Source organism: Montipora capricornis, chromosome 14, assembly GCF_036669925.1.
Source record: "Montipora capricornis isolate CH-2021 chromosome 14, ASM3666992v2, whole genome shotgun sequence".
Taxonomy (NCBI): Eukaryota; Metazoa; Cnidaria; class Anthozoa; order Scleractinia; family Acroporidae; genus Montipora; species Montipora capricornis.
The window spans coordinates 30,362,727-30,390,710 of NC_090896.1; the positions used below are offsets into that span (position 1 = coordinate 30,362,727).

General features: G+C 37.9%; 1 protein-coding gene across 1 annotated transcript in view; it reads right to left on the reverse strand.

Moving 5' to 3' along the window:
- LOC138033664 (glutaminase kidney isoform, mitochondrial-like) overlaps positions 1 to 27,984 on the reverse strand; it is a 74,118-nt gene that overhangs the window by 39,005 nt on the left and 7,129 nt on the right. Inside the window, 11 exon segments of the mRNA XM_068881455.1 lie at positions 9,511 to 9,600; positions 10,593 to 10,643; positions 11,624 to 11,690; positions 11,815 to 11,873; positions 12,780 to 12,812; positions 13,080 to 13,138; positions 14,331 to 14,397; positions 15,284 to 15,351; positions 15,354 to 15,379; positions 15,987 to 16,066; positions 22,766 to 22,895. Of these exon segments, the coding sequence (XP_068737556.1) occupies positions 9,511 to 9,600; positions 10,593 to 10,643; positions 11,624 to 11,690; positions 11,815 to 11,873; positions 12,780 to 12,812; positions 13,080 to 13,138; positions 14,331 to 14,397; positions 15,284 to 15,351; positions 15,354 to 15,379; positions 15,987 to 16,066; positions 22,766 to 22,895 (730 nt within the window).

Genomic DNA, 27,984 nt, shown 5'->3' on the forward strand with positions numbered 1-27,984 from the left:
AGAAACTTCCGTCTTAGGTTTTTAAATTTATTGTATTTTTTGAACTGAATAATTACATTTCAACTGTCGGGTCAGGAAGCCTTCTTTGTCGGTTTCCTGAAAAACTTATCTATTTTGACTTCAGGGTGAACTATTTACACAATCATGACGTTGAACGGCCATGTAATTGAAAATCTAAAACATCTATGACATACAAAAAAAGACTTATGAATTATTGCAAATCACAATGCTGACAAGCACAAAATCAAAAAAAATGGTTAATTAATATGAAGTTATATGCTATTTACAAGGTAATTTTTGTGAAATTAAAATGTTAAAACCTAACGTTTTCGACTGTTTGCCATCACCAAGTTTAAAAATGACCGTCCGCATGCATCCATGCATATATATCTTATGTAATTCCCGTTGGGAAAAGTGTGGAAACATAAGAAATTACTTGAAGTAAAATGAGGTTGTTTACTATCTGACTGTTTTTGGGTTAGAGTAAAGCCATATATTGTTGAAAAATCTTCGTGATAAGGAGCTATGTCACGCAAATGATGTAATTTCATGACACTCAAAATTCCCAAAGAAAAAAATTCCTGTCTCCTCGCGTATCACATTTCAACGCACTGATGCAAATTTGTTAAGCTCGAATATTACACAACATGCTGAATTTATAAAGGCCAACTTTTCAAGCGAAAAATTTTTTTGAAACAATCAAACATATTTCCTATTAGAGGCAAAAAAACCCTTCCTATTTCATTGCGTGGCATGAAGACAAGAAACCCAATCGTGTCAAATTTACCGTACGCAACAAAATAAATTTCAGGATCACACCCTTTCCTGAAGAACTTTTCCCTTGAATAATGAAGCACAAAATAGACTACAAGGTTTCTTTGAAATAATTCTTGGCTGTCACATTTCCAATTATTTTGTTTTACCTGAAGACTGTGCAGAGTTTAGTACAAATAAATACAAATAGCCAGACAACAGAGATCACAGATCCAGTTAAGGCGTTCGACTCCTGCTCTGTCTTTTGTTGAACCCATAAGTTACCAGAGAATTTCCCATTTGGTTTCAGTGTTGTACTAACACAAACACGTGGTAAATATACAGAATAGAAATACAGCCCCATTTGATTACAGCTTGATAGGCAAAAGATTAAATTGTCGAAGTCCATTACTCGTCGCTTTTAAGATTCAAGATATTTATTTTCCACCGCCTGTCTTGTTTTATCCAATTGACGTTCCATTCTTGAGCTCCATTAAGGTACATTTTTGTTTAAAAAATCCACCAAAACACCATTTGTATTTGAATGACTTTAGACTCCATTGTAGGTTAATGAAATATTCTACTGCACCCACACAGAGAAATCTACGCAATTTCTCCTACCCCCTGAAACCCATCAAAATATGCGCAGAAGACTCTATGCACAAAGACACCACCACTTAGTAGGGGAGTGAAAGGAAAGACTTTTCCCGACACGGCAAAAAAAACCGAGAAATGAAACGCAGATTCAGACTGGGTTTGGCAACACAGTAAGAATAACGGAGAAATTGAAGTTGAAAATTTTGTATAAGAAGCTTTGATTTTGATAACTTCCTTTTTTTGTTGATAGTAGTATCAATGTGATTGAAAACTAAAAAAGGTGATTTTTCTTTTTTATCATATATATTATTAGGTTTTATATATTTAGTAATATAATAATAAAGTACCTATGTAATTCAGAATTTTGAATTCATCAACAGCACCATTTATACAAATTAAAACAGTTATAGTATCTCCAGATTGCAAAACAAGAGGTAATTCATTTTCATTATAAATACTACTGATATTACGTATGTTTTTCCAAAGAAGAAGTTTGAGTTGAATTGTGAATTAAAAAAGCTATTGCTATATTAACATAAGTATGTGATAATGATAATGAAAATGAAAATGATAATGTTTTTATTTAGCTCATATTGTTGTTTACATTTGATTTGAAATTCCTTCATGAGGTTTCGGTAGCATTTTAGTTTTTTTTTTTCTTTAGTTAGCTAGTAAGTTACAAGCTGGGAGCTAAGTGAACCGAATAGGTTTTTCTAGTTTGCCCCCGTACCTTTTAAGTTATGTTAAGAAAATGCAGGTAATCATAAGGTACAAATTACAGCAGCAGTAATTAAAGACTATGAGAAAAAAAAATTACAGCAGAGGAAGTGGAAAAATTAGTTCCGTTTTTGTTCTGACAGGAGAAGATGGAAGGTCTTTCCACATATCAATTGCCATATAAGAAACTGATTGCTTTCCTTCATTAGTTTTAAACTTTATATTTATAAAAATTCTGTTTGGCTGTATATCTCGTGTTATATCTATGAATATTTCTAGCATATTGAAATGTGTTTGTTGTCAAATACTTTAGGAAGACGGCCATTATGCCATGAATGCGAGAATTCAATACTTCCAGACAATAAATGTTATCTACTGTCAGAAGGTCTAGTAACTTTAACAAGGGGTTTGGCACTCTGCATTTCTCTACCAAAGGTTCTAGCAAAAAATATTAATCGCACCGTATGGTTTTGTTTTACTTGGATTTTCTTTATATGTGTATTGTATACAACTACCCCACGCTAAAATACTATAAGAGATGTATGGGTAAATTAAATTATAGTAAATTTGTTTTAATTGCTGAATAGATAAATAATACCTTAATTTCGACATGATTCCGATATTTCGAGTGTGTCACATTTATATAATTACCTTTTTTAAATCTACAATTATTTTGGTATAAGAGAATGTTTATCATTACTGAAAGAATAGTGTTTGTATTTGAAGAAATAAAACAACAATTTTCATTTTTTTTACAAGACATGTCTCGACCTACTTATGCTATCTCCAGTTGTGATGAGTTTTACAATTTGAATTTTAAACCTATTTATAAGAAAAATACAGTGGACAGATTTATACATTATTCGTATACTTACAAAAACAAATTAAATGGATTAGCTAAGATACTATGGTTCAAACGTTAGCATCAAGCGTTGATTCTTTGACTGTTCTAAATTTTTGGCATATAGGAAGATCTTGTCAAAATAAAGAAGTCTGTAGATCATATCAAGCAATAGATTAGTTTTGCCACATGAGCTAGGACCCACCAAAAGAGCTCTGAAGTATCTATCAGGCATGAATTTTATAAATGTAAACTTATAATTTGTAGTTTACATCATCTTGAGTATCATAATTGGTATTTTTTTTATATAATAATGGATAATTTTCCGTCCTTCTATCGGTTCTTCTGCTGTTTTATATATGATTTGTGAAAATTATATAATCTACTTATATAACAAAATGCCGTTTACTCAAGTGGAAAGAAAAACTGAATTAGGTAATAAGACTAACTACGTTCATGATACTATTTTAAAGCATGATCTTAATGAAAAAAACAAAAAATCCTTTCAAAAAGTATTCAAACCAATAACTACAAAATTAGATGATGTTACTGTTTAGTAATTTGAAAATACCTAGTCTTACAAAAAAAGTAGAAAAAAAACAAACGTTCCTGATTATGGAATTTATATTCAAGACGAAATTCCGGATTATAATTTAGAGAACCTATTTGGTGATACCATTTTGCCAGAATCTGAAAAAACAAATTGTTCCAAAACCACCAACATAGGACTGTCATTAAAAGATCTATTAGAAGGTAAAAAATAAATCAATGTTTCATCCACAATATTTTCCTGAAGAAACTACAAGAGATGCCTCCAGAATTTGAAGATGATGGAGAGATTCGTTATGCTCTATATGAACGGAAGACCAAGCTGATAACATTTTGGATGATTTAGACAACCGAATTATGATGACGTTGAAAAAATATTAAATCAACCTGAAATGACATCAACAAAATCCAAAACATGCATCAAAACTGAATTCAGAAGGAATCAATTAAAAGGATAAAAGAGCCAAATATCACAAGCTTTAAAAAAAGGTCAGATAATCAATTAATCAAGCTGAAAAAATATGAATGATAAAGGAAAAGACAATGCAAGGAAAGTTCTAAACCAATATATCAAACATTATGAAAACAAACTAGGAAACATTAGTGGTTCTGGAATAAAGAAACAAAAAAGAGATGGCAGTGCCATATTTTTCAATAATCCAAAAACATTGCTAACAAAACTTGAGTTAATCATTGGTGAAGTATAAGTTGAAAATACATCAATTGAGATGAGAAACATGGGAGTTGCTGTCATTGACACATTGCTTAGCACATCAGTAATAAATAAATCTCGACATAAAAAGTTGTATAAAACATATTTTAAAATTAAATTATCATATTATATAAATAAATGGAAAGAGATATTGTTTTATCTTCATATTCAGTTAAAAATTCGAGAAATTCTGGAAATAATAAACCAGAAAACTTTGAGACAAAATTCTCAAGACCAATTATTGTTTTAAACGACAACCACAAACTTGAAATTGGTCTAACATATTTTAAAATTAAATAATCATATTATATAAATAACTGGAAAGAGATATTGTTTTATCTCCAGTTCAGTTAAAAATTCTGGAAATCCTGGAAATAGTAGACCAGAAAACTTTGAGAGGAAATTCTCAAGACCAGTTATTGTTTTAAACGACAACCACAAGCTCAAAATCGGTCTTAACAGAATTATCAATATGCCATTCACTTGATTCAATATTAATCCTCAATACAATAATCAATTAATCAAATACAGTAGTGATAACAGGGTTAATTTTAAAGATACATCCTTTGCTGCAGATGTTTGGAACTACTTTCCTATTAATATTCATATCCAAGAGGTTACAGTTATAAAAACAGAGGGTTAAGAAGATGAGTATCCAATTAATCTAGAATTCAATGAAACGACATTTTGAGTTTCGATAACCTTGAAAACAGGATATCAGCTTGATCTGACCCACAGTAATTTTTATAAATTAATTGGTTTTGATAAAAAAAAAATTGTTAAATCCACCAGTAGTGGTAAAAGAGTCCCCAACTTCAGTCAAGATACTTGCATACTCAACGTCCACTGTGACCTTGTGAATGATAGTCTTGTCGATGGAAGTGAAAGTGATATTATATATAGCTTTTCAACATCTGTGTTAAGACCTTCATATACTGTCACCTTCGAACCAAGAAGAGTCACATACAACCCAATTAACAAGAATAACATATGCAGCATAAGAATTTACATTACTGATGGAAAATAACGAATAACCGATCTTAATGGTGCCGACACATCATTCTCGCTAATTCTAAAACGAATTATATAACAATACAATATAATGAAACCATGTGAGTTTACAAAAATAGACCACCCAAAACTGGGTCGTTTTGTTTAAACCATTGAAGAGTGTAATATGTCTACTATTTTCAAAAAGGTTGCTGAGTCTAAAGACAATGGGTGAATACATTTTAACAAGTGAAGCCAGACAACCGTTTCTTAGCAGATGTTTTTGAAAATTGTAGAAATACCTAATCCTGGTTTGACTTGGGAAGCTATGTTAAAAATGACTGATAAAAAATTAGAGAAAATGAGAGATATAGACATGTATCAATTTACTGAAAAGGGTATGAGATTTGGTATTTCATGCATTTGTCATAGATTTTCAAAATCAAATCCGTAATGAAATCATACAATAAAGATGAGCCATCAAAGTATATAATGTATTTAGATGCTAATAATCCCTATGAATGGGCCATGTCACAACACCTACCTACTGGTGTTTTCAAATGGATGAGTGATAATTAAAAAAGAATTAATAAACTAGATATATCAAAACGCACTGAAGGCAGTAAAAAAGGTTTAATTCTTGAAGTCGGCCTTCAATACAATAAACAATTGCATAGATTGCATAATGATTACCCATTTGCTGCTGAAAAAAATCAATGTAACAAAAAACATGTTATCACCTTATTGTTAACAAATAAGATACAAAAAATATAACAATAGCACAGGTTAAAAAGTTGATCCCCACTCTGTCCAATAAATAAAAGTATGTTCTTCACTATAAAAACCTTTAAATATACACCGATTTGGGATTAAAAATAACAAAAATCTATAGAGTATTAGAATTCAATCACTCTCTTGGACAAACAAGATGCCAATTCGCTAAACCCAAGAACAATAATATTATGAGAATAATAAAACAAGAAAGCTCTGTGACACAGAAATCGTTCATCTACAATACAATACTGTGCCTCCTTTGCCCGAGATGAAGAACCAGCAAGACCTCAAAGCCTTTTCGTAAGCAAGAAAGTGTCAGACAAAGTTCCTTTTCAAGTATTGTCCTCACTACTAATCTATTGCATATGTCAGGTAGAGAGCGATGAAATTAGTCTCCTTTCCTTAAAAGCATAGGTATGTGTCTCACATCAACAACTCATAGTGTTTCTTGGCTTTGAACAGAAGCACTTCCTTAGAAGTGACACACAAATTTTGTGGAAGTTTTCCCCACAAGGTATTTAGTGTCAGAGAAAGGAATAAAAGAAAGAAAACGCGACCACATCATCTCTTTTGGTATCTTGGACATACACGTCTCTTTTTGTCATTTTAAGAAGAGATTGCAGCTTTCTCTTGGAGTTGAGTGAACAGTATTTTCCTTGTGTATCTTCAACTAGAGTAACATCCATACCTGTGCTACCAAGCAAGGGCTGCTTAGATGCCAATTAGCCTCCGTGACAAGCCAGATGCTATCTACTGCTGATGACAAGTGGCTGTCAATTTGTGGACAGTTCTTGGAGAAAGAAAACTGCAATTGGATGAACACCAGAACAATTCTAGGTATACGACTTCAAGTGCAAAGTGCTCATGTTCCCAAAACACGACACCTCAAAAGGTCCAGTCATTTTTCGTCTGCCTTTGTTACTCAGAAAAATCCAAAATTAATCAATGCTTTTTAAAGGTTGCATTTGCTGTCAGAAGAATTCTTTCTCAACCAGAAAAAGAATTTGGTTGGGTTGTTTGACGAGCATATACATTCAATAATGATGATGATTGGCTGAAAACAAGAAGTTTCAATTAATTCTATACTGGCCAGTGACGATGCTATAAAGCGATGTGCTAAAGTTATGCAACTGAAAAGCATGCATTGCGCCCTTTTTTCAAAAACGTTTGTTGAAAACCGCTTGGAACTTCGAGCAGCATTTCGAGCGATGATTCATAAGAACAAGGTGTGATGTTTTGTCAAATTTTTGGTACCTCAACGAAAAGTTGCAATCATTAGCTGTAATTCACCAGCCAACACGTGAAAGTTCGCTGGAGACAGAACATGAGTTTGCCAGGCTTTGTGCAAGGGGCATCTAAATACAAAAATGCGAAAGGTCCACGAGAATAATCTTTTGGTGTTGTTTGACGATAACATACAAGCAATAACAATGTTGATTGGTAGGAAATAAGAACAGTTCTCAACTCTATAAACATCTTGACCCAAACCGCCCACTGACAACCTGTCATGATTGTATGACATGATATACCTAAATCATGTTGTCTGGCTTGGAGAGCTAGAGCGCGCTCAGGGTCGATGTCATGATCAGTGGAAGGCGCCTAGAGTTGGGCAGAAGGACGAAAATAATTGGCTTTTGGGAATGTAAAATGGAAAAGCAGAATTTCATGTTGCCTTCCCCCACAATTATTAAAGTGTGTGGAACAATGTGTGACTGAATTAAGACACTTTAATTTAATATCACCCATACACTTTTTTTGTATCGTTTGTGAAGAAGGTTTTAACTTGGGCATCATTGATTAAAGACCATTGTCTAAACACATTCACATCGGTGATTCACGACACATCCTTACCAGACATGTTGTTTTAAATTGACTTTAACTCACCAGTTCTCATTGGTACATACAGAGAACTGTTTTTTGAGAATGAATGTGATTTCATGCACCCTGAAAACTGTTCTCAGAGGGAGAAAAACATCCTCATCCAGATAAATGTGCTAAAAACACAACGGATGGATTCTGGATGATGTGCCCATTTTAGGGTCAAATTTGTCACACAATCCATTAGGAAAAAAACGGTGTCCATTTTGTGACGAAACTTGGACTTTTCTTTCCTTCTTTCTTTTTTACATAAATTATTACTATTTGCAAGAAAGGTAATGAAATTCGTAGATACAAGGCTAAAAACTATATAAGAAAAGTCTTTATTTTTTATAGTGACCTTTTTTTCCTTTATAAAGGCCGGTTTACATGGTGCGACTTGTCAGCCCGATTTTTGGCGGTGGCTTTGAAAAAAATCTTTTTGCACGGAAAACCATTCAGTAGATACGCCTTGCGGTCAATTAAAAGGTTTCGCATGAACTTACTCATCTCTGATACACGAACTACCATGGCTAAGGTTAGAGGCTAACAAGATGTCAATTACTCAGCATTATTCTGTTATGCATGGCTTATTGGGTAGAACAAAAATGAACAGTACACAGTGCAACTCTTTAGAGTGTGTCATGAAATAAAAACGCTAAATAACAGTTCACCTGTCCAACCTAATCTTGTTTCGGCTTCACTTTTCTTTCACGTCAGTGCTTTCAGTGTTTTGATAACATCTGCTATTGCCCATCAGGTTTATGTGAACGATAAACATGAGCACTATTTTGTTGAATAACAACAACTTTAAACGTTTGTTTAATCTACTTCACCTTATTGTCTATGTCTTTGAGTAAACTCAAGTTGTTTGTTTGAACGGTGGGGTTGTATTCAATGATACTGTATTTAGCTTTGCAAAAGTCGTAAGCCTTGGCAGTCGGCAGTTCACTGCTCATTGACTCCAATACTGAGTGCAAACATTTCATCATATTTATTCCATTTGCAAATAATTTTAGTTATTTCATTTCTGAAATGTTATTGCTTCATGCGGCTAATATTACGTAACTGGAAAATGCTATCTTGGTTATTCTTTATCAACCTGTTATTCACTAACAGGTTTCTCATTGGATATAACTGACCACAAAGTGGATAACGTTAGCCAAACTTGGCACCCTCAAAAATGATCACCTCTGATTGGTTCTTATGGGCAATAACATCTAAGATATAGTGACAATTACTTTGAAAGGGTCCCAATTAGTTTGAAATAGTGTTACATGTAAAATGTAAGCATAATGTATAGGCTTACAATAACAATTAACTACTGTGTGGCGCTACACCATCAATACCAAAACAAATTTACACTGTAAGTAGACACTGACGATAATGATGATTCATTTCAACAATCACAATTAAATTTGTGAAAAAGTCACCTAAAACAGTTATGTGCAATAAAAGGCCTTTTTTGCTTTAATTTAGTCTTTCAAGTCATAAAGACAGGTTGAGACGTTTTTGCTTAGTAAACAAAATTTTTCAATGCGAACGTTCTCCACTATATGTCTCAAACTATGGCCACAATTTCACAATTAACTATGAAAAAACGGAGTTTAAAACAGTTTTGTGTACAGCCCTTCATTATATTGTCAGATTGAACATAATAGCAGATGTGGAGTAATCAAGACAAAGTTCACGTTTTTCTTAATTTGCCTCCTTTTATTACCTTCTGACCTGTCAGCGGACAAATTCCACCGTTTGCCAGAGTGGCAGCCATCACACTTCCTGCATCACAGCTGGTTTCTACTGAGCAGGTCTGCAGGCACAAATGAATATAAAGTAGCTTTACACAATTAACCCAATAAGTGACACTTGAAATGATCACGTGAAATACAAACTCTGCTACTTTGTTTTGGTTTCTAAAATAATACAGAAAGAAAACAGTACAGAATATAAACGAAAAATCAATACTAACAAAAGCCTAAAAAGACTGTTTAGACCATTGGTTAGAGAGGTGGATTTGAAGGTCACCCCACTGGCCAGCAAGGGTCCCACATATAACTAGTTATAGCTGTCGCTAAAGTGCCAACGAGCCAAGCTTGCGTGATCTGGCGCCTGGCGGCTGCAAACATCACGCGGCGTACTCGTGCTTAACTCTCATTGGTTATCGCTACGGTCAACATTTCATCGCTTTGGTCTACATTACAGCTTTTGGTCTACATTACACTCAAATTTGAAGCGCTTCTGAGATTTCGTCCGCCTAAAAATCTTCTCGCGACTCTATAAGCTACCGCCTCGCCAGGCCTTCTGTCTTCAGAAGGCCTGACTCATTGGCAATTATGTGACACCTTATTTGGTTATTTCTAGCCAGCATAAAAGAGCTCTTTATTCAGCACTTCGACGATAAGGACTCAGTGTTTACATGAAATGTGTTCACTCTCCTAGATTATCTACCAGTCTCCCTGATATATGGAATCAATCTTCCAGACTTCTGCACAAGTCACCAAAATGTCCTAAAGGAAATAGTGTATGAATAATTCATCCACTCCCTTGAACGCAAATTTCAATTGGAAGTTGCACAATCATCTCTGACAAGTGTGTCTGTCCTTCACTTCTTCAGTTCACCCAAATTTTCAGTCAGTGAAAGTCTACAGGAAAATTACCCCACTCTCCCACATCTCACTAATCCTAGATGTAAGGGGGCTGTCAAATGAGGTGGACAGTGTAGATGGAAGAAAAATCTCCACATTTCCTTGCATCAACCTCTCTGTTATGTACATATGCCCCAAAAAATGGGAAACAACTTACATGAAAGTAAAGTTCAAAGGTGTCCATTAAATTTGTATTAGGAGGAAATGCCTGTTGTTACAAAAAAGAAATAATTACCATCACAATTACACCTTCCACGAGTCTCTTGTAGCTTAGCAGTAGAGCATCTAGTACTTGATTGGAAGGTCATGACCAATGTTCTATCCATGTCAATTTGGAGCACTTGAGTTTTTTGAGTAGCCCTGAGTCACCAATGACTATATGATAAATCTCTTCATTCGTTACAAAAGGGGGCATAGTTTTAGAATGGAAGTAGGGATTGACTCCTAAACCAGTTAAGCTCCCATTGATGACAATCGTCTGGTGTTAGACATAGTAAATTTATCTATTTTTAAAATCTCACTCCTCAGAGACAATGGTTTTAAGGGATTAGTTTTTGAGTGGATGACGAGTTTGTTAAACCATTAACTAATTCCTCAACCACATCCCATTGACAACTAAAATCGTTTGGTATTAGACAGGGTAAAATCTATAATAATTACTAAGGGCGCGTTCGATTGACCCTATTCCGGAATAAGAATATGCGGAGTGATGATTTAAAACCCTATGTGTGGCGTTTTGCAGCAGCAAGGATAATAAAGCTATGTTCAACAAGGATAATAAAGCTATGTTTAAAATAGCATTTTAGCAGATGTTTGACAATGTTAATATGAATCTCCGCAAAAGCGAAGGATTTCTAACTTCTGTTCTATGTATTCCTATTCCGGAATACGGTCAATCGAACACGCCATAAGTCTCATTCCTAAGAGTCAATGGGTTAAAGGGGACATTCACCATCTCTCTTAATACAACAGCTCTTTTATATTATTTTGATGAGCAATGGATGAACACTGTTCAAATCATCGCCTAATTAATTTTGTGTTTAATTGCGTTGAAGCAAACACCTTCATCAAGCACACCAAGCTCGTGAGTGGTATCTGACACTATTAGTATGTTTAATTATAATTATTATGAACTATTATTGTTTGATGTTGAAAATGGAACTGAAAATGAGCTATGAGCGGATTTACCTTGTTAGCATTCATGAAGTATCCCAATGCATAATTTTTATCTGCAGTCTCACGTTCTGATAGGAAGCTAAAGGAAATTAATTTTTGTTTTAAAATTTCACACTGTCAACCTTACAGTTAACATTAACTTAAAAATAACAAAACATTGAATATTACTGTAACTGTATCAGGTATTCAAAATCAATACTTACGTAGCATTACTAAATCCAACAAATTCGCCTCCAGCAATTTGTTTAAACTTAGTCTGAACCTGTCCAATAAATTTAAATGAACAACAAAGTCAATAGTAGAGTGAGTGAGAGCACTTGCCTTCCCTCAATGTGTCCTGCGTTTGTTTTGTTTCACACTGTTAATATGTACATTATCGTATACACGCATTGTGTATCTATAGTGTGGCACATGGGAAGAATGGAAGGACTTTCCCACCACATGGTCTTCAAATGCTGTGGTTTGCTGTCTTCTGTTACAATATACATGTAGGTTACACTTTAATACAGGTAATATCTACTGTTAAACCACAGGGTGTATTTTTTTCTCTGGGAGCTCCACTCTTCTTTCATTACAAACCAAAACTAACATATTGTTGTTAATCAATCAGCAAATACTCTGAAACTCAGCAAACAAACTTACAAGGCGGCCATGTCAAAGCACCGTGAAAGACAAAAAATTAATAAGATTTATATTTTGAGCACATATAAATGGCGCAATCTGGTTGGCTGACATAAATAGCATGATATCATCGCAATTGCTACTGTAACAATTAATATTTAAGTTACACAATATTATTATAGTTAAATAATACTGTAACAACTTACTGTTGAATTATCAAAAGTTAACATTATTCGTAGTAGTCATCATTGCCATCACTTAACAATAAAATGGCAAAGAGGAAAAAAGACAGAAATTATAATATTACAGCATATGCAACCCAACAGAGAAATTTAAGGTATTTTCGTTACAATGGTCAACTGCTTGATTTTTCCTTAAACTATTTTTTCGCCTTTTTGTCATTTCTTGATTTCAAACAAGACAAAGTTTAATTTTTACATGCAACTTGATTTGGCTTTTTGATCCCCCTTGCAAAATCCCTTTACCTAATGGAATTGGTAACTTAAAGATGGTCAAAGACTGCACACAATAAAGGCCATGTACTCACATAATCACACCTATCTGCCAATGGCCATTCAGGCTGCATAAGAGAAGAAACAAATTAAAGAATGAGGTATATTATTATATTGCATTTGAATTTACACCAAAAGAAAAAATAATTTTTGTCCATGTATGCTGTCAAAGGCCAAAATAAAGTGCTGTGTTTAACAAGACTTCTCTTTATTGATCAAAAGTCACAACGTTGCAGCGTACTGTGTTCATATCAGTTTAGAAGACTGATATTCTATTAATTTAATGTTTTTCTCACGTTAAATTACCATAGCAAAGACAGACAAGTTTTAATTACCTTTTGAAGAGCACATAAAAGCAAAGCACCAGAATTTAACATTGGATTGTGAGGTTGATCTATAAGAATCAGAAGCATAAAGACAATCGGTGAACAATTTACTTTTAATGCCTTTTTCAATGCTTATTTGCTTTTTTTTCTTTTGCTTTGAAAGGTAAATAGCTGCTGGTGATGTTAAAATAATGTCTTTTGTATTCTGTTTCAAGGTTCCAAGCAAAGCTCTCAAATTCCCAATTATTATTGAAGCCACAGTCAGTTTTCAGTTGACTGAAAGTGAAAACCATGCAGCCTTCAAACTAGGCCACTACCAGTAATTATATATAAAGTTGTATAAAATTTATGTATTCCATACAATCTCATATACATCCAGTAGTGAATGTACTGTAGTAAATTTATAATAATAATAATAATAATAATAATAATAATAATAATAATAATCATAATAATAACAATAATAATAATAACAATAATAATGATAATAATAATTAAATGATAATAGTGATAATTATGATAATGATAATGATAATAATAATAATTAATATTATTATTATTATTATTATTATTATTATTATTATAATCATTATTAGTAGAAGTATCTAGAGCGGTTTTCGAATGAGTGTTGTAAAACCAAAACCAAAGTAATTACTTTGGCTAATCAAAAAGGACGGAGACAATCCAGTATACCAATCAAAACTCGAAGTAATTAAACGTAGCAGACACAAAGCACGGGAAAATGTGCACGCGCGAGCCACGATTGGTTTTGGTTTCACTTCTGATTGGTTGAAAAAGTGGCACAAGAACTTTGAACCAATCACTGAGTGAAGTAATTATAAACCAAAGTAATTATCTAATTACTTTCAATACTCAATTGAAAACCACTCTATAATAATTTATGATAATAATATTATACTATTAACATTAAAAACACTTTTTTAATTAATATTATGACTGTAATGTTTATCAACTAGCTTTCAATGCAAATGAAGACTAATTTTTAATAGCTTAACCCATTGACTCCTAGTATAGGAGTGGGACTTGATAGATTTTATTCTGTCTAATGCCAGACGATTTTACTCGTCAATGGGTCTGGCCCAGAGCAGTTCAGGTGTGAATGGGTTCAGTTATGGAATTGCTCCATCAACAGTACTTGCCTTTTATATATAGAGTCTGAATTCAACGATTGCTGTGGCGAAAATATCACAGTAATTATTAACTATCATTACTAATTGTTTTACTACAATGTTTACCAACCATTGCTGTTCAAGTGTAAGTAATTAAATGTCTGGCCGCTTGGTTCGTGGCCAACATATTTGTGAACCTGGAAAATGGAAAAAAAGAGCACCATAACTAAGCTACAGTGTATTCCCTGGAATCATTGTAAGGTCATTTAGCCATGAAAAAATGTATCGTTGGTTCTAGCTTGGCAAAGAATAATAACATTGTTATTATTATATAATAGCCGTGGACCTTTAGATTGCATTAACAGTATGGCTGGGTACAAGTTTTCAGTTCATTGGGTTTTGAGGTGGTCAGTGTAAAATGCAGTTCTAAGCTGAGTAGCTATTAAGGGTGAAAAAAAAAATGCAGACTGTGGAAACAACCAAAACCCCTTAAACTATATGTAAACCGCAAGCCTAATTATTAGGATTTAAACTGTATTTACCGTAAGTCTAAGGTTTAATATTATAGCATTAAGTCAAAGGATTTGGGTTTATGGCAGTATGCACTTTACCCTAATTGTCTGCAGTCTGCACTTTAGGAAGAGCTTTTTTAAGTACAGAGCAAACTAATACTCGCAGTTGCACTTGGGCTGAAATGTAAAATGTACAGCTATAATGGCACATTCTATTTTCTGGGGGGAGAGGGGAAAGGGGCTGAGGAGTGCACTCAAAATGATTCTCAAAATTTAAAGAAAAATGAAAATTACAGTATTTAAGCTAATGTATGTCATTGGTGAATCACTTAATTATTTTATTAATATAAAAGAGAAGTGTTAAATGGTACAGTGTTAAACAATATTACTTTAAATTATAGCACCCATATTTCAATGTGATAAACACACTTTGAATGCTCTTTGGATTACAGGTAGTTGTAATTAAATTTTTCGGTATTGCCCAATTTCTGCCTATTCAAAACAAGGCAAATCACAGACGTCTTATGCAGACAACAGAAAAAACTCTATCTAAAACATTATCAATACACACCATCTCAGCAGTAAGATCTTCTAGCACAATAGGATAATGAAGACATTTTGAAACTGACTGAAGACAAAATGCTCTTCGAAATCTCCAATGGCAAATCTAAAAAAAAATAAGTGCAGCCAATAAAATTTAACAAATGGATTATTCAACTGAGAACAACATACCTTGATGTAATTTGATTAAGCAAGTGAATGCAATGTTACAGTAGTCATGAGAGGGACTAATTTAAAAAAAATAATGCAACTGATCTTCCAGAAAGAAAGTGGAAAAATTAAAGCCTTTGAAGTTGAGTTTTGCCTTGGATGTCAAAATGTCGGTCTTGCCTCGATGATCAAATTCCATCAAGGTGCAAATAAATTCAGATATTAATCACATGAAAATGTCCTTTCAAACGGGTTGAGTATTCCCCATGCTTAGCGGGCAATATATATTGAAGTCATTCTGGGATTTAAAACACTCATCAGTTATTTTAAAAATTACAGTAACTGTAACTTCTCAAACACAAAATATCAACTGACAATAAAAAAGGTTACCTTATTATAATTATAATGTAGTGTCATATGACAGGTAGTAAACTTCAAAATGCCAAAACTAAACATCGACTAAAATAGCTATGTCCTACAAAGTCTGGTAATATGCAAAGTTTCTACTGCCATTATATTAATTTTTAACTTTGACCTCTGTTACATTTGAAGTGAACCCTCACCTTTGTCCATCAACTGAGCAAACAGCCATGCCCCAAAGATTGGGGTCAAATTTTGCCAGCTGAGGAATGTAGTCAGCAACCTGCCAGCAAAAACGTCAGTGAAGGAATATTAAAATTTAAAAAGTAGACTTCATTAAAGATAATATTATTATCTTTCATTTGCAAGAATTAAATTTGAAAACTGGCAAATGACTTTGTCAGGATGCCTTTGTGAGACAGCACCAACAGGTTATGGTCATTGAATGTCAGTCTGCAAACTCCCACATGATAATGTGATGCTCAATCAGCTGAGCCAGCTGAGTCACTTATGGTACCTGTGCTATCATGCTTCCAGTTTCAGCTCCTCTGGCAACTAGCTGGGCCCGTGCTGACCCCAATCAGACCCTGATCCCACAGCGGCCACTGTTGGAGCTACTCTGACTGAGAAAATGCCATTTCTATCTGATCAGTGGTCTTGCCCTACTATGTGGAAAGGTTATTCTTCGGTGTGGCGTCCCTCCCTTCCTAGTTTTTTTTTTGTATTCAAGGCAATAGTCTCTCTCTCTCCATCTGGTTCTGCTCTTCCTGTTGGCGAACAGACACTCCAGTCGTTTCTGCACACTTCTTGCAGATACTCTTCATTACTCTTTCGAAACAGTTTACCTTTCAGCAATGTGCTCACATCAAGGAAGGCCTTCCTGATCCACTAGTAGGCTTCCTCCAGATACAGCCTGTACTGCAGGGTGTCAAATGCCACCAAAGCTCTTACCAGCCAAAGTACCACTCCATCACAACTTGTGATCTGATGAAGGTTGTTAATTTGCCACTCTAACCCCAACCATATAATGCCATGGGTGGCTGGCTGTCTTGGGTTCTTTGGTTTCTTCTCTTTCGTCCAGACATTCACCTCACAATAGATTGGTTCTGGATCTTCAGACCTCTGCCCAGTGTGTATCCTGACACAATAATTTCTTTACATCTCCATGGGTCTTCTCCTGGTCACCTGTTTCATGAGGTTAAACGAAGTTTAACTAAGTAAACAACTAGGAGCGACTGCAGCGTATTGGTCAGTTGTTGTAGTATACTGGCACATGCGTGGAATACCTTGTGCTTTGGGCTGTATCGATTATTTATCAGTGTGTTGGTAAGTAGGAGATTTGTGTGGAGCGTTTAGCGGTTTTTTTTTTTCCCTATATACAGTCTTCATTCCGTAGATGTGTTCAAAACCGCTTTCCTTTTAGTCAGGATTCTTTTTGGGTCCAGTTACGGGTTTGTTTTGGGGGAAACGCAACTTCGGGCGAACTTGCGATCGAGTTGGGTTAGCCGCCATGTTGGATTCTTGTAGCTTTATTTTTGGGAACGTCAGTTCACGCAGCTTCAGTAAGCGTTTTCTACCATCGAGATCTTATGCAGGGCCCCGCTTCTTATTGCATAAAGCCCTTCACGACCACGCGGAATTTGCTTGGGCGCTGCGGTCGTACATCACGGCGTGACCTTTGGCCATCTCCGGTCCCCGTACAAGAATCACCTGGCGGGAAGCTTGTCTTCGACCGACCTTGGACAGCGTATCCTTTGCACAGTTTCATATGGGACAGGGCATCTCACGCATTTGGACTTCAGAGCTAACTATCTCAGTTGTTAGGTGGCGTAGCGTCAATTTTAGCGTCTCGCTCGTATTCTGTCAGGCTTTTAGCGTTATGGCCGCGTCATAGGCTCTCTGATGCTTGGTTGTAGTTTGTTTCTAGTTTTGCTTTGGGCCATGTACTCTACTATAAGCATCTGTTATTTAGCTGGGCCTCACGTACAACGTACACTTGTCTGGTAATATTATTGATACTACTATTACTTTTATCTAGTGGCTTGCTTAGGCCGTTGGTATATTAAGTGACGTGCCTTGGAGTGGCGTGGCGTTAGCGTGTATTTTTCTCTGTTCATTTGCTAGCATGTTGCGTGGACTTGTTTTGTACAGTTTTATGTAATTTATGTAGTTTAATATAATTACTTAGTTTACGAGGAGCAAGCGCTGTAGTTCTGTGCATTGATGTTTTGCGTTGCGTTCCACCTTAGAGTTGCATTGCGTTGGTATTTTCAGCGTTGTTTAGCGTTGCATTGCGGGGCGTTGTATTCTCAGCGTGGTTTAGCGTGGGGATAGCCCTTCTTATATGAATAGTTTATTACAAGAAATACTGATGTACATAGTAGGGAAAGCAGACTTGGGGATTTAATTTAGTTTGTCCATGTTTTAAGAGGGAAACAGAGGGAGGGCGTTCTTTTTCAGTATCAACTACTAGATTTTGGAATTCCCTTCCAAGAGATATAATTTTTCTATACTTATTTGTTTATTATTACATTATACCTTTTTGACTGTTTTAGATATATTTATATTTAATTGTAGGAGGGCCACTAGGTTATCAGCCTTAGCTGTTAGGTGCTCACCCTCGTGAGGTGGCGTTGGTCGTTGTTATTGCATGGTGTTGTATTCCTTTTTTTTTGTATTGCGGGGCGTTATACTCCTTTTTTTTTTTTGTATTGCCTTTTTTTTTTTTTTTTTTGTTTTGCCTTGTTTTTTTTTTTTTGTGATTGTGGGAGCCCCACAAGTTTATCAGTCTTAGCTGTTAGGTGCTCACCCTCGTGAGGTGGCATTGGTTGTTGTTATTGCGTGGTGTTGTATTCCTTTTTTTTTTGTATTGCGGGCCGTTATACTCCTTTTTTTTGTATTGCCTTGTTTTTTTTTTTTTTTGTTTTTTTTTTTTTTTTGTGATTGTGGGAGCCCCACAAGTTTATCAGTCTTAGCTGTTAGGTGCTCACCCTCATTAGGTGGCGTTGGTTGTTGTTATTGCGTGGCGTGGTATTCTTACGTTGTTTAGGGTTGCGTTGGGTCTTCGCGTTGCGTCGCTTTGTAGTCTCAGCGTTGTTTCGCGTTGCATTGCGTAGCGTTGTTATCATTGCATGGCATCTTAGCGTTGCATTGCGTTGTATTCTCAGCGTTGGTAGCGTTGTGCTGTATTCTTAGCATTCTTGTCTAGTGTGTGTTGTTTCCCCAGTCCACTTCTGCCTCATTACACCCCTATCTGCAGGGTGAGCAGTCAGGAGCTCCAGTTGCTAGGTGGTCTTTTTTAACGGTCAGCGGTCTACACATCTCGCAGGCGCCACGGTGGTATGTCACTCTGTGGTTAGCGGAGCGGTTAGTTGCTGGTTGTTTGGGATTGCATTCCCCCTCCCTTTCCCCCTCTTTATATTTATATATATATACATATATATATGTAGCTTGGCAGTTGGGGTTTGGTGTAGTCTTGCAGGTTTGCAGTCTTGTCAGCTCATTTTACATGCCAGTTGTTAGGGGTTGGGTTGCTGGCCTACGGCACGTTAGTTCTGGGCACCTGATCTCCACTTGCGTCAACTGTTGTTAAATGGGGTTAACAACAAGAGCGCTTGTGTTCCCTTGAGGGTCTTGAGGGACTTGTTATGCACACGTCTATGCGTACGCCTCGTCGGCATTCCTTCAGGCTAGTGGTGTTTCATGAAGCACTGGTGCCAGTGCATCCGTCAGGGGTCTGCTTTCCCTTGCATTTTGCTATGTTCATTCCTGTAGCTGTGCCAGTGCTGTCGGCGGTCTTCTGTTATCCCCAGGTGCATGGGTGCTTCCTGTTTGTTGTAGTGTCTGTGTTCCCTGGAGGGTCTGCAGGATTTGTATTTTCCCCTATGATTGTTTGTGCACCGGTGCCTGTGCATGCTTTTAGCTCACTTTGGTAGACCTGTGCAGTCTGGGGTCTTCTGTTGTCCACCTGCACGTGGATCCCCCGTGTTTGTTGTACATTTGTGTTTCCTGTAGAGTCTGTGCAATTTTTATGCACACGCGCCAGTGAATCCACTGATGTCAGCATTCCTTATGTCCGCAGTGTTTTGTGCACATGTGCGCTGGTGCATTCATCAGGGGTCTGGGTTCCCTTGCATTCTGCCGTGTTCGTTCATACCGCTGAGCCAGTGCATGCTTACAGCCCGCATTCATAGGCCTGGGCAGTTGGCGGTCTTTCGATGTCCACATGGGTGTGGACCCCCCTTTTTCGTGTAGCTTGTTTGTCTCCCGTAGGGTCTGCAGACTTGTTATGAACACGCACCAGTTCATATGCATGTCTACTTTCCTTCCTAGCTAGCAGTGTCTTGTGAGGCAATGGCACCTGTGGATCAGTGTAGGTCTGCCTTCCCATGCTTTTGCTGTGTTCTGTCGTGCACCTGTGCCAGTGCATGCCTTGAGCTTATGTTGGTTACCTGTGCAGTCGGCAGTCTTTTGGGATCCACCTGCATGAGGATCCCCCGTGTGCGTTGTAGCGTTGTACGAATTGTGATGCACACATGCCATATGCCTATATAAGTGTTCCTTCATGCCAGCAGTGTTTTATGAGGCGTTGGTCAGGAGTCTGCATTCCCTTGCATTTCACTGTGTTCGTTCATGTAGCTGCACCTGTGCATGCCTTTCAGCTAGCATTGGTTAACCTGTGCCTTCCGCGGTCTGCTGTTGTCCACATGTGCATGGATCCCTCGGGTCTGGTTGTAGTTTCTGGGTTGTCCTGGCAGTTTGCGGTTAGCACATTGCAGTGGTCTAGTCTGTTAGCGTGGTCATGAGCAGTTCTTTGGTTGTTGGGTGCCGTCGGATGTGGGCGATTCGGGGCTCTTGCTTAGGGGCCATGAGCCCCTCTCTCCGAGCCATCTAGGCTCGGAGGTCCTCCGGCTGGGCGTGGGGGCTCATGGCTGGGTTGTCAGGTTTTGCCAGCCATCGGTGCAGTCTCCATCTTGGAGCTGGCTGCTTCGGGTGTTTCGGTCACCCAACCTCCAAAGAGCAACGATGTTGTTTAATGAGGTTAAACGAAGTTTAACCAAGTAAACAACTAGGAGCGACTGCAGCCAATTGGTCAGTGGTTGTAGTATACTGGCGCATGCGTGGAATACCTCGTGCTTTGGGCTGTATCGCTTATTTATCAGTGTGGCGGGAAGTAGGAGCATTGTGTGGAGCGTTTAGCGGTTTTCTTTTTTCTTTTTTTTTTTTTTTTTTTTCCCTCCCTCTCCACCCTCTGCTTTCCACTGTGTATCAGTGTGACGGGTGCCCATTCTTCTCAGGGGCGTGGGGGCTCATGGCTGGGTTGTCAGGTTTTGCCAGCCATCGGTGCAGTCTCCATCTTGGAGCTGGCTGCCAATAGTGGAAGCTCCAGGATGTTTCGGGCACCCAACCTCCAAAGAGCGACGATGTTGTTTATAATCTTTGGTGGCACCTCTTTAAACTTTAAGTGGCAGCTGTCATCGACTGCCATCCAGTCCATTCTTGCCTTGGCTGGAGACCTAGTTCTTTCACTGACCATAGCTTTAATACATATTGGTGCAGTCATTTAAGCAGCCTCTTGTAGTTGACCTGATTAGATCACTCGTACCCTCATCAGTTCCATAATAGGTGTGGCAAGCTGGCTTGTTTTACAGATGTTGTTGCTGTCAGTTGGGACTTTGGCAAGTTCAAGGCCATGGCTAATCCCGCCGCCACGAGCCCCTCATCTCTCCGACATAAACCTAATGTTTAGTTTGGTGCCTTTTCCAGCTTGGAGTGGGGGCTTCTGCCTGATTTATGGCTTTGCTACCCATGGGGGCTATTCTATCTGGGGACTGCCTGGACACAGTAGAAGCTGCTGGATACCCCAGGTGCCCACCTTTCTTCTTAGGCCACTCAGCGGTTAAATTTACTCCTAAAACTAATGTTTAGTTTGGTGCCTCCTTCAGCTTGAAATGGGGGCTTCTGCCTGATTTATGGCTTTGCTACCCAGGGGGGCTATTCTATCTGGGGACTGCCTGGACACAGTAGAAGCTGCTGGATACCCCAGGCACCCACCTTTCTTCTTAGGCCAGTCAGCGGTTAAATTTACTTAAGTGTCAAATGAATTCCAGGAGTAACTCAGGAAGTTTTCAGGACCAGAAAGAAATATAATTATTGAGTTTTCAAGGGCAGAGTCTTTGTAAGAAGATTTCTGTGCCATACATTGTTTCAGTGTTTTCTTTGCTGAAAAAGCCTACCTTGGTATTCCTTCCCACACCCTGCAAGTTAAATGCACCCACCGGCATTTTTAATTTTTAGTTTTAGTATTTCCCCAATAGTAAATTTTTTAAACATCTCTTGCCTTAGTATTATGCAAACTCAACAATTTTCACCCATTCAAGCAAACATTCAAGGAGTTTTCAAGCAGTTTTCCACAAATTCCCTTTTTTTCAAGGGCTTTTCAAGTGCCCTTTAAGTCCAAATTTAAATTCCAGGGCTTTTCAAGGACTTCAAGGAGTAGCACGAACCCTGTATAAAAGTTAGCTGCCACAAGCTTTAATAGCAGGCACCTCCAATCAGATGTCACTCTCACAAGTGCAGGCTCAAGTGGAACATGTTGTGGCTGGCTTTTTATGTTCTTGAGCCTATTCAGCCTCGGCAGTCCTGAGCAGTTTGCAGCCACGCCTTCGCGCATTCTACCACCCCCATCCCACTATCTCGTTTTCATCCCACTTGCAAGGGGCCTGTCAGGGGGTTAACATCATCCCCCTTTAATTCCTAGCAGCCACTTGTAGAGTTTACTTTGCCTAATGCCAGGTGATTTTAATCGTCAATGGGGGACCCCTCAGGCCTTAAAGGGCTCACCTAATAAGTGTTGACAGGTGCCTGGAATGGGGGCTCATTACTGTGTTTGGGGATACCCCCGGCACCCACCTTCCATTTAAGTGAGGCAACAACTAAATTGCCATTAAAGTTATTACATAAATTTTGAATTCTTTTGTACCTTTCCATCTGTGTTCTCTTTGCATTTGTGATATATGTCCTCTATGTGCTTTGTAAATTGGCCAAACTCTGGAAGCACAAAATCTCCAACGAGTGCATTTTCAATCAGGACAATATTCTCCTGAATGGATCTAAAAACATTTCAAACAATAATTATTGTTTCAAAATCATTCCATAAAATAAACTGCCCTGGCCACCAAAACACACACAATGAGAATATGACAAGTAAAGGTGTGAAACTTACAACTATTATCATGTTCTCTACATATTAATTAATATGTAAAGTTGTCTCCATCTATAGAAAACATATTATATTAAATGTATTTAATAATGGGTGTCACTTTGGGCATTATTTGATGTACATTACTGGTGCCAAGTACATGTATGAACAACACCCATCCAATATTTTCAGAGATATTCTCAATTTTGGAATTTATTACAGGCATGTACACATTTTGTGATGTAATCAAACTTAATTTTTTAACAAAAACATGAACATCTTGGACACAAGAGAAGATATTTCAAAAGTAAAAAACACCATTCTTTATCATTTTAAAAGATAGCAAAAGATATTTTTACTTCATAGCCACTTTAAACAAATTGCAAGGTCCATAACAACTACAGTTATTGCAGTGCCTGCTCAAGACCAGTTTAACCATCCACATTGTTTTGAATAATGCTAATTCTACAAACTTGATCACTGTACCACAAGCACCGTGTTTATTGCCGCCTTTGTGTTCCATATCAAAGAATCTGTTTTTGTGTACTTAACACTAGATCGGTCAGAAACAAAGCCATGGCCGTGAAAGACTTTGTTGTTGACAATGATATTGATATACTTGCGATGACTAAGACATGGCTTCGTCCTGGTACGGATGACTCTGTTGAAGTCGGTACCTTATGTCCTACAGGATATAGACTGAGTGATACAAATACCAAGATCTCATTCTGCTGGTGGTGGAGTTGGAATTATATCTAAGAACAGCATTCATTTAAACACCTCTCTCACAGAGTGGGAGGTGTGGTGGCCTCATGGTTAGAGTGCTTGAATCCAGATCAAGTGGTCTGGGTTCAGGGCCTAGCCGGGGACATTGTGTTGTGTTCTTTACTGCCACGGTGCCTCTCTCCACCCAGGTGTATGTATAAATGGGTACCCGTGATTGTGCTGGAAGCAACCCTGCGATGGACTAGCATCCCATCCAGGGGGGAGTAGAAATACTTCTTGTCGCTTAATGCTACAGAAACCGGAGATAAGCTCTGGCCTGATGGGCCTTTCTACATTGTAGGCTCGTAACAGAGACTTTACCTCACAGATGAATATCACTCTTTTGAATTTAATTTTAAATTAATGGATTTTCACCTAAGCATGCATATGGTGGGTTGTGTAAGAATTCTGCTTGTCTATCGACCCCCTAGCTTGTCAAAATCGTTGTTGTTGGAAGAGTTGTCTAAGCTTTTGGAACATACATGTATTACTGCTGATCTGCGACATACATGTAAGCAATTATTGTTAATTGTTGGTGCCTTTAATATCCAATGTCGACAATTTCAACTATGCTACCGCTAAACAATTTCTGGACTTGATGGACTCCTTCGATCTGGTACAGCATGTCAGCGAGAAAACACATGCTAATGCATGGACACACTTTTTATCTAGTAATATCTAATGCAATGGATCATTTTGTTAATGATGTTAAAACATCTCATCATGTCATCTCTGATCACTTGGCTGTTCATTCAACCCCACACTTGGAAAAGCCCAAATTTGTAAAGAAGGCTATCTCTTCTCGAAAACTACGTGGTATTGATATGACTTCTTTTCGAAGTGTTATTGAAGGTTCTGTTCTACTTCAACATCAGGATGATGTCCATGTAGTTGTGAATAATTATGATGAGGTCTTAAGGTCACTACTGGACAAGTATGCTCCTGTGAAAGAACAAGTTATCACTGTCCGTCCATCTGCACCGTGGTATACAGCTGAAGTCACTGCTGAGAAGCAGAAACGAAGACGAATTGAACGTAAATGGCGAGCATCAAGACTCCCCGCTGACCATGAGCAGTATGTACACCAACGTAGCATTGTAATCAATCTGATCAAGTCTCTTAAATCAGAGTACTAATCGTCTGTTATTAAAGAAAACTCTCAATGGTAATCAAAAAGTTTTTTTTCAAAACTGTTCAAAAGCTACTTCAAAAGCCAACTGTTAATCACTATCAACCCTCCAAAAACAACTGTATGCTAGCTGATGAACTTGCTACCAGGGCTCGACACTAACAGTAGCCAACTAGCCACAGCCTAGTGAAATTTCAGTTTTGGCTAGTAAATTCTGAGCTTCCACTAGCCATTGGGGCTAGTAAATATTGTGAAGAAGTGGAGTTCTGGACGAAAACAAAAATGAAAATATCTTACGAATAAGGCAAAAGAAGAGACAAGAAAATAAAAACAGAAACTGTGAGCGGATTCTATGGAATTTACTGCCTTAGAAAATGATAAGTTGAAAAAAAAACTGACGACGAAACCAACGCAGATTACAGTTTCCCCACGCCATGTTGTGAACAAATAATCGCAAGTGAAATCACGCGGAACTTCTTGGCTGCTGTGTCCATATGTGCATAACTCCGCTGCAAACAATCGCAAGCACCTTCCGAGAGCTTGATCACAAACAGTTTGCATAAATGGAAACACCTTTTACATTCATGCCCGCCCAATCACCGATGATCACAAACAAGACGCAAGAGAGAAATTTTTCTATTGTATTACATCTGGTTGGCGACAAGTAGCAAATTAATGCAAAAGCGAGGAAACAACGATATGGAAACACAATCGTAAACCGTTTCAGATTGTTTGCGATCAACCGACAATATTTTTGTGCAAGTGATACGTTTTGACGATAGAGGCAAGTATATGAAAATGTCGTCCGAGTACGATTGTGGCAATGACGATAATCCTCAAAACAGTGTGAATTTAATGAATATCGTAGGGGAATATCCCGCCAAATATACCTGTAGTCAAGTTCTTGATAACAAAGAGCCAGTTCCTACAGTACAATTTGATACTGGCTATGCTGCAGTAAGAAGAAAGCCACCCACAAGGACTGCATGTCTCTGGATACTATGGAGAAGATTGAGGTTAGGAAAAAGGTCAAAGCCGAATGAATTGAACAACTGCCAAGCGAGAGCTTCGAAAATAAGGGTCCAGAAGCAATACGGCATTGCTCACAAGGAAGTGCAAAGAAGTGTTAGAAGGGACAAGAGGGTTTACATTGACAGTCTGGCTATGGCAGCAGAGGAAGCAGCTGCAAAGAGAAATATAAATTAAAGATCTAATATATAGCTACACAAGAAGGCTGGCAGGAAAGCATCAGCGTGTACAGAAGCTGGTGAAGGACAAATCAGGGAAGCCTTTGACTACAGCAGAAGAACAACTTAAGCGATGGGCGGAGCACTTTAAAGAGTTACTAAATCGACCTTCCCCTGCAAGCACCGCAGATATTCCACCAGACAATACTCTTCCCTTGAATTGCGATAAAACAAGTAAGTCAGGGATTGGGACAGCTATCCAGGCGCTGAAGGACAGTAAAGCAGCAGGGTTCCATGGGGTTCCTGCCGAGGCCATGAAGGGAGATCTATCAACATCAGTAGATATCTTCCATAGGCTCTTTGCTAGGATTTGGGAAGAAGAGAGCATCCCTGAAGAGTGGCAGAAAGGTATTATTGTCAAAGTTCCTAAGAAAGGAGACCTTGGAGATTGCAATAAACATAGGGGTATTATGCTACTATCTGTTCCGGGCAAGGTATTAAACAGAATACTTCTGGTTAGGATGAGGACTGCAGTGGACATCCTGCTTAGAGACCAGCAAGCAGGCTTTAGGAAAGACCGTTCATGCATAGATCAAATATGTAACCTACGTGTGATTATAGAGCCCATGAGGGTCAGCTTTCAGATTCATTCGAGGTGAGGACAGGGGTGCGACAAGGTTGTCTGCTATCACCCTTTGTAATATTCTACTAGCCATTGATTGGATAATGACATCGGTAACCAAAGCAGGTAACAACGGAATACAGTGGACCCCATGGGAGCAGTTGGACGATCTGGATTATGTGGATGACCTTGCCCTGCTCTCCCACAACCATCTACAATTAATGCAGGACAAACCTTCAAGGCTAGCAGACGAATCGGCTAAACTGGGTCTGAGGATTAACAAGGTGAAGACTAAAGTATTAAGGATTAACAACACAAGTGAGGTACCTGTTGTGGTAGAGGGGCAGCCATTGGAGAATGTCAAAGAATTTTCATATCTTGGTAGTGTTGTAGACACACTTGGAGGTACGGACAAGGATGCACTTACAAGGATTGGAAAGGTTAAAGCAGTGTTTATAATGTTGATTAAGGTATTGGCATCGAAAGAGCTATCTGACTGTGAGAACCAAACTTCGCATATTTAGATCAAATGTGAAGACTGTTCTGCTCTATGGGTCAGAAACCTGGAGAACAACGAAGAGGATACAAAGAAGAGTACAGAGTTTTGTTAACAGCTGTCTCAGAAGAATTCTTGGCTTTTGCTGGAAGGATAAGGTAACCAAAACTTGCAGCTGTGGGAATGGGTGGAAGAAGAGCTAATTGTGCTACAAGTAAGAAGGAGGAAGTGGGGCTGGATAGGCCACACTCTACAGAAGCCAGCGAGTAACACCACGTGGAATGCTCTTTCATGGAATCCCCATGGGAAAAGGAAATGAGGGCACCCTAGAAACAGCTGGAGGAGAGATTTGGAGTGTGAGGTGAAGGGCATTGGGCTAAGCTCGACAGAAATTGGTAGGACGGCCCAGAACCGGGTGCGGTGGAGGAAACTCATCGATGGCCTATGCTCCGCAAAGGGCGAAGGGCCTAAGTAAGTAAGTAATGTTGCAGCCGTTGCTGCTCCTCGAAAATGTAACAGACCCAGAATCGGTGACGTCTCTTTACACTTCCTCTCTGCCTTCTTCTTCTTCGCGACAACTCCAACATAAGAAGAGGTTGAACACGACACAAAAACTAATTCTGCTTTTATTTTTGTGCCCTTTTCTTAAGATGACACGTGATCAACTTGCGTAAAGCAATCAGGCATATGGAAAAGAGGATCGCAAACACAAACGCAAAAAGTCACAGTGTTTGCGATCTAGCCAACACAAACTGTTTGCGACGTTAACTGTATATGGAAAGAGGTCACGAATTTGTTTAG